Source organism: Priapulus caudatus, unplaced genomic scaffold, assembly GCF_000485595.1.
Source record: "Priapulus caudatus unplaced genomic scaffold, Priapulus_caudatus-5.0.1 Scaffold708, whole genome shotgun sequence".
Classification (NCBI taxonomy): Eukaryota; Metazoa; Priapulida; class Priapulimorpha; order Priapulimorphida; family Priapulidae; genus Priapulus; species Priapulus caudatus.
The window spans coordinates 107504-121737 of NW_014577769.1; the positions used below are offsets into that span (position 1 = coordinate 107504).

Genomic DNA, 14234 nt, shown 5'->3' on the forward strand with positions numbered 1-14234 from the left:
TATCTCAAGAGAAGCTTATAATTTATTTATGATATAATTTAATGTTTGTATTGTACCCCAAAGTACTTTCCGATATATTGAACCGTACCCAAGGTACCCTCCGATAATACCCTGGGGGACATACACCCTATCTCAAGAGAAGCTTATAATTTATTTATGATATAATTTAATGTTTGTAATGTATAATCATAGTATATTAGATCAAGGCGTTCACAGCCTTAATTGTCTGTCAGCACCAAAACAGCACTATTGCACTAGCTGATTAAATAGCTAGTGTATTTTAACAATTTTCCAGCTATGTAAATTGAGGAATGATTTCGTTTGGTTAGGCTACATGGAGAGGGTGTGGATACAGCCATGCCATATGAACGTCAGAGCAAAAGGTACTTGCCAGAAGCCAGTGTCAAATATGAAAATCAACATCGGTACGTAATGTAACACACAGACATGCATACATGATCAAAAAAAATGTTTAACCATGTAGTTGTTCTGTAGTAAATTGTCATAATTACATCTTGATTACATGTATCACGATCACTAATTGCTTATAATAATTATTTAATGATGAACTTATTATTTATTGTGGATATCCTGCACAAGGTACATAATTGAGCATTTATTCTATGTGAGTGTACCTAATTTGTCTCACAGGTTGGTTCATCTAGACTTAAAAGGGGCACCGCCAAAGATTTCTTACTATGAACAGGTATTAATTTTTACAAATTGTTTCAATCCTGTGACAGGTAACGTGTAATTAGCACACATCGACCTAAGGAATGATATAATGAGAGAAGTAATAAATTATGTAGAGTTAAAGTTTAATTGGAAGGTAATGTTCATGTAGCATAGGAAATATAAGTCACTAGCACACACGTGTTGTTATGACATAGAATATGAGTTTATAGGTCGAGAGAATGCAGCAGATGGTATGTGGACAATAGCACAAATTACTATTAGGGTTTATTGCCTTGCCTTTTCTGCTAAGTACCATACAAATAACGTTTACAAACGTTTACAAATAATCTATGCTAATATTAAGATTTAAGTGGCTGACAAAAATTAATTTTGGGGAATTTTAAACAGAATTTTTCTGTTAAAACTTGTGGTATCCATCGTTCTGTATGCACAGATGGTAGTGACTGACTGGATAAATAAATTCCTATATGATGAGAGAGAGATGAGAAACATGTCATAACATAGTATCAGGAGTAATGTAATATAGGATCCTATATTATCTTACTCCTGATAGTATCTGTATATATGCCTCTTTTTTCCGCCTTGCAGAGATCTGTAGCTCGTACGCACATATATGGCACATACATTGAGCTCATGTCAAACTGCTTAAATTTCAGCTGTTCCCTCTGCTGAGGGAGTTTGGTGCAACTGGCTTGCTAGTGGAGTGGGAGGATGTGTTTCCGTACTGGGGAGATTTGCAGCTGCTGGCTGCACCACATGCATATAGGTGTGTGTGTGTGTGTGCGTGCGTGCGTGCGTGCGTGCGCACGCGCGTGTGCATGTGTGTGTGTCACTTCCTTAGATCAGTCCTTTTGACATGTCTGCAGCTCTGCTAATTATGTTATTTAAATGGAGACCTTAATTCTGTTATCTTTCTGTATAAAAAAAAGGTCATAACTAACAATCAGACCCACTAGATGGTGGTCTGACTTGTTACAGTCTTCCACAGTCAAACAGGTCTGTGTTAGTGGACACATCTATCAAATGAACACCTGTCTATAAAGGACAATTTTAGTTGTTCCTTTCTGCAACACTTACACAGTAAAACGATCTCTATATTATAGGTATCTGTCTATAATTTTATAACACATGAGGTTTCCCTTGATTGATCCTTCTATACATTTTTGACTGCATTTATGCACCTCCAGTAAACTAGCATGCATTTCTGTTTTCCTATTTAATATGCAACTATTAAATATTTCTGGTATATATGTATCCTGGATGTAACTGGTGATGTATCATTTATTTTGTAGTAATGTAGAAGTAGCAAAGATGCTGCAACTTGCAGAAGACAACAAACTGGAAGTAATTCCTCTGGTGCAGACGTTTGGTCACTTTGAGGTGAGTTATCTACTCTACAACCTACATTCTGACCACCATAGGTTATCCAAAGTTTTGCTTAGTATTTCTAAAATACTAAAGTTAAAAGAAAAATGCGACATCTCATGTTCATATCTAATAATTTTGTAACTAACTCAACTGTTTATTGACTGATTTGTTTTTAGCTCATCTGACATAGTCAGATGCAGCTTGTAGAATCGCATGATTGTCCGTGCATGCGTCCGTCCGTCCGTCCGTCCATCCGTGCGTCCGTCAACAGTTGGGCACAAATCTAAACTGCTCAACGTACGGGCACGATATTTGGGACGTGGGGGGGTAATCCGAAAACGAGTTGGAATGTCGAAGCTGGGGGTCAAAGGTCAAGAGGTGTAAAAGAAGGGGGAACATTCCCTCCTTAACTTAAAGTATAGGAAGGAAATGCAGAATTGCGGCACAAATCTAAACGGCTCGACCTAGGCTCGTGATAGTTGGTGTATAGCATCATGGTAGGAAAAGCCATCACTGTGCCAAAATTGGAGGTCACAGGTCAATGGGGCACGGGGCAGATTTTAGACATTTTCTGAGGACATGGTCTGACGGAGCGATTGAAAAACTTTTTTGTTTCAGCAGTGACCTAGCATTTTTATGGCTTTATTGAAAAGACCATGAAATGTACTTTCTGCTGACATGCGAAGAGTAAGTGACGGATAACCTTTTGACCCTCAAGAGGAGGGTTAAACATGGATTTGTTGACTGTTAACAAAGGACTGAACTGCTTTTGCTATTGTGGATGTGAGGCTACACTTGCACAGTTCAATTGCAAAGGCAAATGTTTGTTGAACAAAGTTTACGCTCCTTAAATCATATTATTTTCTAAAGCAGTCTGTATTAGCACCCTGAGTAGCACCCTGTATTAGCACACTGTAATGAACCCTTAATGCTCACATGGGTAGGCAAAAACATGGGGGCAGCCCATTTCGCATGCATGGGGGTGAACTGGCACTATTCTAATCATAATTATTGCCTGGCAACCTGCAATGCAAATGTGTTAACTCACAGCTGAGCAAAATTCTCGCCTGCCTGAATATACTTGGATTTCAGCAACTCAATGGAGTGAGGTTATCACGCCCGAAGGGTGATGCTCTTTGCTTATTGAATGAAACTTGCAAGCGCCAGCTCCGCGGCAATGCTTTTGCTGATTAGAGACCCTTCACCCGCACCTCCCCCACTCTCCCCCCCACACCACTAAGTTGCGCTCGACGCATATCCATGATAACATGCTAATATAGCGAAGTCATTAAAGTTTACACAGCTGTATCTTTATTACTGAACTACCGGTATAGCAAAGCCTAGCTATCATGGATTTTAGATCTGTATTAGTAATATCCTAGATATATGCTCTGAGCGCGAACGCGGTGATGGGAGGGTGCTCTTCATTCGTTTGCCAGTGAGTTTAGCATCAGAACATCTGCCTTCAGTTGAGCGCTGTCGCTCTGCGGCACTTGTTTAAGAATGATGGGAGAAGAACCCTCTAAAAGAAGGGTAAAGGAGAATGAATAATTCATATATGTCCTAATGTTTTACAATTGAGCAACGCACGTAAATTGTTTAATGCGAGATAGTCGATAATGATTACTATCATGAATATATGTATAGACATATTATATACATATATATTATATTCATACGTTTATGTTGTGAGTGGAGCAATGGTGTTCTCTGGATTACACAACCATGCTGTGTATTGTAGTTTGTGTTAAAGCATGACAAATTCAGGCCACTTCGGGAAGTAGAGAGTTACCCTAATGCCCTCTGTCCATCCAGAACAGGTAGGTGCGAATTTGTCTAATTGTGTGATACCATCTGATAGGGTCCCATTATTATTGATTCTCCTATAATTTCTGTGTGTACTGTGATACACCAGTTTTACATTTTGAAAGGCACACATTAAACCATGTTTGTGATTTAAATGAAGTTTTATAGCTATGTTTTTAATAACCATGTTCATAATTTATCTGATATTTGTTTATAATTTCAAATTTTAGAGTCATTAAATGTTGTCAAGGCTATGATAAGCCAGCTTCTACAGCTTCACCCAAACTCAAAGTTTGTGCACATCGGTGCTGATGAGGTGAGATATGCGCATTATGTTGTCTGCTGTTCTTATATTATGTTAATTATCTGCTATTAATTATGAATATATATAGCTGCTTAATTAGCATCTGTTATGTAAGTTGCTCATCGTCACTAATTTATGTTTAATTAAATTGTGACTGTAACGTGTTAACGCACCAGATGTCAGTACTAAGGTACCAGATGTCAGGGGAAATGACTGCATGCATCTGCCTTGGTATACGTGAACTGCTGATGTTGTACTTCTGCCGAGGTTTTGACGCAAGTTCGTACGTAGGTGTGGCACTTGGGAAAATGCAGTAAATGCCAAGAGCGAATGCAGAGTGAATCCAAAACAAAGGAGCATCTTTTCCTGGATCATGTGAAATCTGTGGCAAACTATACACTCGGCAAACATCCTTCCGTCAAGGTTATCATGTGGGATGACATGTTCAGGTCTATGGATATAGATCTTATTAGAGGTGTGAATAATTTGAGGCTTGTATGCAGTATTTTATGTCAGCAAAAACTCATTTAGTGGCAGATCAGCCATGCCAATGCATTTGTAAGAAATACTGATATATATTACCTTGCAGAATCTAGACTTGAAAGTTTGGTTGAGCCAATGATATGGCACTACTTACCAGAATTCAGGATATCCTTGGGTATGTATATATATTTAAACTAATAAACATAATAAGTGGGCATCATCATCATATATAATGGTATATTTACTATTGAGTTATATATTGTGTCATTTTATTTATTTTATTTTATTTTATTGTGTTGTATTATATTGTAGTGTATGGTATTGTATTGTATTGTATTTATGTTTATTGTGATGTCGCTGTTTGTGCAATGTTTTTAATGTGCTAAAAATTCCAAGTTGAACTTGACTACTTGTGATATCCAGTGTCTGGATCCTAATTTCATAATCAGTATAATCTCCTATCCTATGCAATATCCCTCAATCTACATAAGATTAACTTCTGCCGTAATACAGCTTACCTAACTCGTTCTTAGCCCATTTGTGTTTTTTATTATTATAGATTTATTGGACAAGTATTCCAGTATTTTTCCATCTATCTGGGCTGCGTCTTCATTCAAAGGTGCTACTGGTCCCCGGCAGGTCATCACGAGTATAAACCACCATCTCTACAACCACCGCTCTTGGATCAAATTTCTCATTGGTGGCAAGCGACTGTCAAAGTTCAAGACATTCCGTGGTTATGCCATAACAGGCTGGCAAAGGTACTGGAGTATAGTACTATGTAATACATAATAATACTGAATAATATGTTTTTAATAACCTTTGCAGTTGTTTCATGAATACTATGTCGTTCATGAATGCTCATAACTGTAGACAGTCTTGTGATTATAGTATATACTGTGTTTGTTCTGAATGTTATGTTTCACGATAAAGGTATCTAGGTAGGAGCACAAGTTTCTAGAAAAGGTGGCAGCTAGGGGCAACTATTGGCCTATTAGTTGGGCTAATTATACTATTGCGGAGCTAAAATACTATTACCCATAGTATAGTACCCCTATACCCACAATCATTTAAAAACTTGTGATTCTATTGTGATGCTAGCGATGTATTATGAAATTGTGTATTATAGTGTTATAACACGTGTATGTTATCATTGACTCTATGTAATATTGGTAATTGATAATATTGGCATAATTGCTAGATTAGTACCGAAATTCGATGCACAAAGTCGTGCATAGCAAGTAAGCTAGTTGAGTAGACCGTGTTTAGATGCCTGGTGACCGATTTAATTATTTAAAACTGATGGAGATATCAGTAATGGCTTTCAGGCATATATACATGCGAAGACACATGCATAGTAGTAAGTGAACTAACATGGTGTTTTTGCCATTATTCAGTGAAATATCGGTAATACTGTAATAGTTATCCATATTTTACTTTGCCATCGATGCATTGCTATTGAGCCAAACACTATTGCAGTTAATTGGTAGTTCAGTGAATCCCTACGCTCCTATAATGATATCTAATAGTTATCATCCTTCCTGGCCAGATAGGCTCTTACCTGTACCTATAAAACATATTCATGATACACAAGGTTCACAGCAAACAAGCCTATTGCTTATAGCTATAGGTAGGATGTTGTGGGAAGGAGACTGTCAGTAGCTAGAGATAGGGGTGTGTAGAATGATGTTATATACATCAGTACATGCGCGTACAGGTGGGTGTGTGATTTAATGGACATCGGTAGTGATTGTATGATGCATCTTTACACATTCTGCTGTTTATAGATGGGTGCTATTACAGGTATGACCATTATGCCACCCTGTGTGAGTTACTACCAGAAGCTATCCCATCCTTGTTCGTCTGCCTCCAGACTCTGAAAAATGGTAGGTTATCTATCATATCAGTTTTTCGTAATTATGAGGATGAACATTTCTGTAAGCTCCAATAGTTAGTAAAGTGCTTATATAAATAGTAGTATATAGTAATTTCTGTGTGTCTTGTATTATTTGATCTTGTACTATTCTGTAGGTCAGTCTTGTCTGATTTCTCTTAGGTGAGTTCACCGATCAGATGCATTCTTCCATATCCCGAAAACTTGGATTCTCAGAACCTGTTGAACTAGAGGTCTATCCAAGGTAAACTCAGGTGTTCAATTTTTTTAGGGTATAACAAAAAACGCTTGAGACACGTGTGGTAAAAATGTATACCCTTCATCTAGCATTGATCACAATCTTAACCAGTTTTGACTACTATTTGGTTTATTGCAGGCCAAAACCTGTACCCAAAGCACTTAGTTTCCCAGGCCAAGAAATCTACAGAGGGTGCATGATGCTAGCCAACTACAAAGTGAACCTGCAGAGATTGTTGGAACATGATATGTAAATAGATTTATCTATATTAGATGGACGGACTTTTACTTAGAAAGAGATTAGTGTTGTCATCCTTCTTAATTAAAGGGAGATACGTAAATCTGATTTTCTTGTGATGCGAGTGGAGGCTGGCCTATAAGCATTAATTTTATTATTTATAATGACACTATTATTTTACTCATGCTCAGATGTCAGGACACTGATAGCAAACTTATGGTTTAGAAATAATTCTGTTAAAATCTGTGCATAAATATTTCTGTAGTAAATGGAAGAGTGGTGTTGATCAAGGGTAATGACTATATAGGTCTCTAATATATTTTGCACACATCTGTAAAAGCAAAATTAGCTCGGCAACATCATTTGATCGTTGGTAACGACGTATTCACAAAGTGAGCGTTCGCATAAGCTTCCAGGTACAGGTAACTAATACATGCAGGACTTCATATAATGTTTATTCATACCTAGTCCTGTTATGTCTATGAATAGTAATCGTTTTGCGTTACTCGACCATCCTTTCCTCTATTCATCTCTCAGCTTCAAGGGTTGGTATAGTGAGTATTTGGTGGCACATAACTATACAAACCCAGCCAGGCTAACAAAGATCAGTGCAACGATTAGGAAGTAAGTTTAAGATGCCAATGTCCAATGAACACTTGTCACGTGTTTTCTTTGACTGATACACTCCTCAGCTGCGTAGATCAGGTAGACTAGGTGTAACAGTGATGGTGTTGGTTCCTATATGCTGTGTGATACCTCGTAAATGTTACTGTTGTGTATCTGCGTGCACGCACGCACGTACGCACGCGCACACACACGCACAGGGGGGCGGGAACTAACAGGTCTAGAAAGCGATCCGCCGCGGTCCCCCCGGCTGGTGGCACGCCCTTGGCCCCCGGTGGCCACCCCCAGTTACACAGCCCTATAAGCTATATCATATTATATTAATATCAGAGGTAAGGATAATATAGCAGTCCTAGTACTCTCCGTCTATACTCCTGATACTATCAGGAGTGATGAGTAAGTAGGAATATTCTTCTCTATTATATTACTCCTCGATTAATATTATACCTGATTAATATCCTATCACATATACTAGGTGTTCTGGTCTTTGATATGACTTTTAGGTATCGGCTCGGGAAAGTGCCATCAAATTTAAAATTCTATACACATCTAAATTAACTCTTTTGTTAATTATGTGTATGTATATTGTCAGGGGCGGATCCACGGATTTTGAAGAAGGGGTGTCCAGGAGAAATAAAGGGGCAGCTTATTTGCCTGCTGTACTTTTTCTGGTGTTTTAAAAAGCTGCGAAGAGACACATAGGAGGGGGGGAGACCTATTCCCAATATTTTTTTTTTTAAATTGGCTGCATTCTGAGCAGCATCTGAGCAGTAGATTTTTGATTGTCTAAATGCAAAAATTTACCTCAGATGCATCCCCCGGACGCCTGCGATCCCTTTTTTGCCCATTCTAAGTTTTTATAAGTGAGATTTACATATATTACACTAAGCTACAATCTTATCAGAAAAAATCTAGGCTAAACAAATTTTTTTTATACGAGACGAATTAATAGAAAAGTGTGTGTCGTGGTTGTGTGTTGTGCGTGGAGCGTGCGGCACGCTGGGCGTTGGCGTGCGTGCGCGTGTGGTTAGTGCTTCTTTCGCGCATTTTTTGTGGCTAAAAGGGGGACTGTTTGACCGCCCCCCTCGACCCCCCTCTGGATCCGCCCCGGATAGTATGGTGGCATTTTTATGAAGCGAGAGCAATATCCAGAAATCGCATCAGCAGGGTACATCAGGGGCGGATTCAGACCGTATTTGCCGTATTGGGAAATACGGTCTAGATTTCAAAGTGCCTTTCGAAATTTTGCGCTAAAAAATACAGAAAACAATTGGGATGGGATTTGGCTATATTCTTTATTTGTTTTCTTTTTCTTCTGATTAATTGACAGGACTTGAAGGAAATCAAAATTTTACTTGGTAACAAAACTCGCTTTGATATCTGAAAAAGAAGGGAAGTGCTTGAATCATTCTGCATTAATTGCTGGTATGCAAAGCTCATGAACAATGAAGCAGAAATAAAATTCCATATGGTTTTTAGCTACTGCTGCTTGACTAAATGTGTGCTCAAATGGTGCTCATTTTTGTGGTCAGGGACCCTTGGAATGTTGAAATTTCCTTTCCCAGACCCCCTGCCATGTGCTTCCGCGCCTGACGGTGCCCACTGTGGGGTGGTGTGCCCTTTTTGGGGGATACGCCCTTAAAATCTGGAAAAATACTGTTTAGCTTCAGCCCTGGATCCGCCTCTGTATATATATATATATATATATGACAGGCGTTTCTCTTGGTGGGAGAATTTTAGCTGTTATATGTGAATATGCTACATGTGAATACCTGTGTCGTCTTAGCTGTTTTATTGTTTTTATGTTCGTCTAGTTACCAGGGCTGGTTCGGTGAGTGGCAGATGGGCCACAACTTCACTAATCCCCTGTGGGTAGAGGAGCTCCTTAGTGGACATATTAATAGGTTCGCCACTTGATGTTTAGATTGTATTCGCTTTGTACTGCTTACTAGCTCTAGTGCTGGCTGCAGTCACTGTCATATAAGCACCACACAGCTGGTGGTATTGTAATGTCTATAGTGCTATAGTGATAATACCACCAGTTTACTTTTTCCTTTGTTCATTTGTTTACGTGTTATATAAATCCATTATGACCGTGACTTTTGGAAGCTTGTAGGGGTTTCTCTTGGTTTATTCCAAATTGTTTCTATATCTATCTGCATTTATGAAATTTAGTCATGCATTTTGAGTGTAATGACAGTTACAATTCTGTAGTTAAATTTGTTGAAGTAAGACTAAATTGCTTAAAGATTATATTAATATTGTCAACAGTCTATACTCTATTGTAAATAATTTATTTTTTCCATATTCGTATTTGATACCAGTTCTATTATTCTTGGGTACACTGCATAATCATGACATATAAGAATTTAGTAATTCTCATCCTAGATATGTTGTTTATATGTATGTATATCAAGAGTAGATAATATAGAATGTTAACTATCTTCTATGTCATCATCTCTTGATGTATATATATTATATATCATCGTTATGTTAATTTTTTTTTTATTGATTTTACAGTCTTCGTGGAAACTTTATTTCTCTGAGGGACCAAATGCAGGTGGCGCTAGTGCAGGTGTACGATGAGTCAACAGTGGAGGAGTGGTTGGAGACACATCTACTGCCAGATTTTAGGAAGGTGGAAAAGATGGCGGAAACTGCTCTCATGCAGAGGCAGATTGGAGCCAGAGTAAAGGACTATCGGTTTGGAAAAAACAAGTGATATACTACAATGGGCTGCTCGGAGTTGTTATGATTGGGCCTGATGCATTGTAGTTTCTTTTTATCTCCTGTCATAGAAATTATGGCAAATAAGGGCAATTTTACAGAATAATAATATGTTAAATCTTACCCCGTTTTCGAAAGCTTCTTCATACAACTGTAGTACAGACTGTGATATGCCTAACCGTGGTGTGAATGGTACTATTAATAATTGAAGCCGCGTGGACGATTTGATATGTCCGATGGTCATGTATTGTAGATAGTTAACTTACTTTTAATAATTATTATTGTGATGTCTGTTGGTTTATTAGGCTAGATAGGCAAGGATACATTTGGAGACCAAAACACTACAGTCTACATTGGGTTAACCATATTGGATTCTCTTTCCAGCCTTTCCAACTCCAATTCCACCATGGGGCAGATGGAGTAAGGCACCTTCCTTGCCTTGCAGAATTTCGGAGTCACATTCTCCTCTTGTACAGTTCAGTACAGGTGTAGTCGGTCTACATTCCCCTTTAAATGTCCAACTTTGTCGGAGTACAGTTCCGGGAACTTTTCGATCAGATTGTCAACACGCCCTAGCATCGTTTCGTCTGCGCGTGACGTCACGTTCGTAATCGCGTGTACCTCCATGCCGAATATCTTGTTCCACGATAGTTTGATCTTTCCCAGCCACGACCTACCGAATAAGGGAGGCCCTCCCTTTTCTACAACGTATAGTTCGTCGTTCGCCTTATGACCATTGTAAGTAATGTGCACTTTGTACAAACCGAGGCACTTAATTCTCTCGCCTGAATGCGTTGCGAAATCGTCCTTAGCGTCGCCTAGCTTCGCGCCAGGGAAATACTTCATGAAATCTTGTTGCTTCATGCTGCTGTTTGAAGCCCCCGTGTTCCAGTTCCATGGAAACCTTAACATCGTTTAGATACGGGCGTACCCGGTAGGGCTTTGTTGATGAATTGACCTTATTTACTCGCATGTGCTGAATGCCGCTGTATTGTAAATCATCAGATTCTTCCGACTGTTGGTCAACATTGTGAACCTTTCGCTATTGTTGTTTTCTGCGATCGGTTTGTTAGGTTTTCTTCACCGTGCTGTTTTTCTTTTTGAAACGAGCTTTCTCAATGTGGCCCTCAACTGAACAAAAGTTACATTTCGTTTTTAGCTCATCTGACGTAGTCAGATGCAGCTTGTAGAATCGCATGATTGTCCGTGCATGTGTCTGCGCGTCCGTCCGTCTGTCTGTCAACAGTGGGGCACAAATCTTAACCGCTCGACATACGGTCACGATATTTGTGACGTGGGGGGGGGGATTGTGAAACGGACTCGGGATGATCAATTTGGGGGTCAAGGGTCAAAGGTCAAGATGTGTAAACGAAGGGGGAATATTTCCTCCTTAACTTAAGGTATATGAGGAAATACGGAATTGCGGCACAAATCTGAACGGCTTGATCTATGCTTTTAATATTTGGTGTATAGTGGGATGGGCAGGAAACCCATCACCAGTGTGAAATTGGAGGTCACAGGTCAAATGGCAGTGGGGGAAAGGTCAGATATCAGACATTTTCTGAGGACGTGGCCTAACGGACAGAGTGAACAACTTTTGTTTCAGCACTGGCCTACCATTTTTATCACTTTATTGAAAGGACCATGAAATGTGCTTTCCACTGACGTGTGAAGAGTAAGTGTCTGATAACCTTTTGACCCTCAAGAGGAGGGTTAAACATGGATTTGTTGACTGTTAACAAAGGACTGAACTGTGTTTGGTGGTACTTGTGTGATTGTGGAAGACTTAAATTTCACAGTGAAATTCTGCATGCAAAACTTACTTGAACAACGTTTACGCACCTTAAATCATATATGAACTTCATTCTCTATATGAGATTCTGTACGTTGGGAATACAATGTCAATAGCACTTACGCAAACGTCTGTTTTTGATTATGCCAACTATAAATAGGCCTGTATCGTAGTATTTGGACGCTCGTAGTATTTGGACGCTTCGTAGGTATGCTCTTTTGTTTTGCTCTTGTTTTCTTTTTGTTTGAATCTTGTTTTGCACGGCCGTAGGAAATAGTAGCCATGCTCTTTTGTTTTCTTTTTGTTTTGCCTTGTAACCTGACACACATAGCACAGTCTTACTAATTTACTACATATTGCAAATTGTTTCAATCAAATGTTTGTTTCCATCAGTGACCGGGAAGTCCGCCATGTTTGTTTATTGCGACCGTGTCGAAAGGCAAGATGCGCAGATGACTACTGCGCATGCGCAGCATGCGCTGTGTGCGCCCTTGCAAAACAAGAGGCGCCTGCGCGCATGCGCACTGAGGAGCGTCCAGTTTCGGGCGAGCGTCCAAATACTACGGTATATGCCTACCTCGCAGGTCCTTGAGGTGGGTGGCTGATAGCACAGCATTCGGATTATCTATTCCCTGCACCTAGTCAGTATGCACGCCATCTATCGGAACAGAGTGAGAAGAATGTCCCGGCAGGATAGGTCAAATGTATATTGCGCTCAAAAGTGCAGAAAGAATTACTTTCTTAACTTCAGTTTAACCAATCTTGAGATAAGTAATTGCAGAAATGAATCGTCAAACCTGCCAATGAAAATTTGCCAGTTTTGTACTGTCCTTGGCATGGCTCTCTCCGTCGACGTTACAGCAGTGTGCAATGTCGGGATATGGTGGAGCATGCTTGCTTGCGGACACTGCAGAGCCCGATGGTTGACTGTCAGTCGAAATGTGTTGATCCTCCCCGACATTGAAGAAATCTGTACGTTATACGTGCGTCTGCCTTACCTCTGCCCGCCATCTTCGTCGAAAGGTTGGACGCCGCGCGGCGAAATCGGAATGTACATTTCAATCGATGGTGTAACTGATACAGTAGCGCGCCGCGTGGGTGTTATTTGTTTATAAACAATTTAGTCTGACTGACTCTCTCCCTATCTCTCCTCTCGCCCGTTCTCTCTTCCTCTCTCTCGCTCTCTCTCTCTCTCTGCAATAAAAAAAATGTTTGCTGAAATGATGTGTAGCCCTACACAACTGCGTATCTGCATATCTGCGCCTAACAAAGGTGTCTCTACGCACGACTTAAATGTTACGTTTATACCCGTAGCAACAGACCTCAGATGAGCCCAGACGCTCTGCGGCTCTTGTGGTGAACGTGCGTACCCTGAGCCATCGCACCGGTAACAACGTGTGTGTCAACCGTTGATTTCGGTTGTGTCTTTGTGGACCGCTTCCTCACCCGATGCAACTTCTGTAGCCTTTTTCAAAGTTAGATCTATTTCAGTGAGCAGGCATTTCTGAATGGACGTGTATGTTAATCCAAACACAAACTTGTCCCTGAGGGATTCGTCTAGGCGATCACTAAAATGACAATGTTTAGCTAAGTATCAAAGTTCGGCAATGCATGTAGCTAGCAATTGACTCACACGCTCCCTCGAACTGAGCCGCCCCCCCTTACATTTAATCCTGGCTACGGCACTGCTTGCATTTGATTCCGTTTGTAAGATCGAAATCTTTCGGTGATAACGAGTGGTTTTGGTGAATAATGTTTGTGTAGAATGTCACATAGTTCAGCATAATCTTTGTTTCTTGGTAGTGTAAGCGCACAAAGATATACAACCAGTGTAAGCATTATCAATACTTTCTTCTCGTTGGCTATTCCGTTTGTGTCGATGTGCGCATCTAGCCACAACCACATTAGTGGTTCCGCATACGAGGTCCAATCTTCGGTTACATCATACGGTTCTAGGTTCACAATCATCGCCATCCTTAATTTATTGTGAACTTTGAACGTTCTATTCTATTCTCGTCACCAATTTGTGATGTCTGTGGGTTGATTAGGCTAGGTTGGGGCGGGT

General features: G+C 39.9%; 1 protein-coding gene across 4 annotated transcripts in view; it reads left to right on the forward strand.

Annotated features, from left to right (window-relative positions):
• Positions 1-11600, forward strand: part of LOC106812970 (hexosaminidase D-like) — a 16551-nt gene extending 4951 nt beyond the window's left edge. For 2 of the 4 annotated variants that reach the window (XM_014816998.1, XM_014816997.1), the window contains exons 3-16: positions 330-425; positions 652-706; positions 1353-1462; positions 1989-2076; positions 3806-3884; positions 4101-4186; positions 4466-4649; positions 4764-4832; positions 5217-5418; positions 6461-6543; positions 6714-6795; positions 6928-7038; positions 9465-9554; positions 10171-11600. In XM_014816998.1, the coding sequence (XP_014672484.1) occupies positions 330-425; positions 652-706; positions 1353-1462; positions 1989-2076; positions 3806-3884; positions 4101-4186; positions 4466-4649; positions 4764-4832; positions 5217-5418; positions 6461-6543; positions 6714-6795; positions 6928-7038; positions 9465-9554; positions 10171-10372 (1537 nt within the window). In that variant the 3' untranslated portion in view covers positions 10373-11600. The remainder of the gene's footprint in view (positions 1-329; positions 426-651; positions 707-1352; positions 1463-1988; positions 2077-3805; positions 3885-4100; positions 4187-4465; positions 4650-4763; positions 4833-5216; positions 5419-6460; positions 6544-6713; positions 6796-6927; positions 7039-9464; positions 9555-10170) is intronic. The other 2 variants (XM_014816999.1, XM_014817001.1) reach the window with 2 other exon arrangements.
• The last annotated feature ends 2634 nt before the right edge of the window (positions 11601-14234 follow it).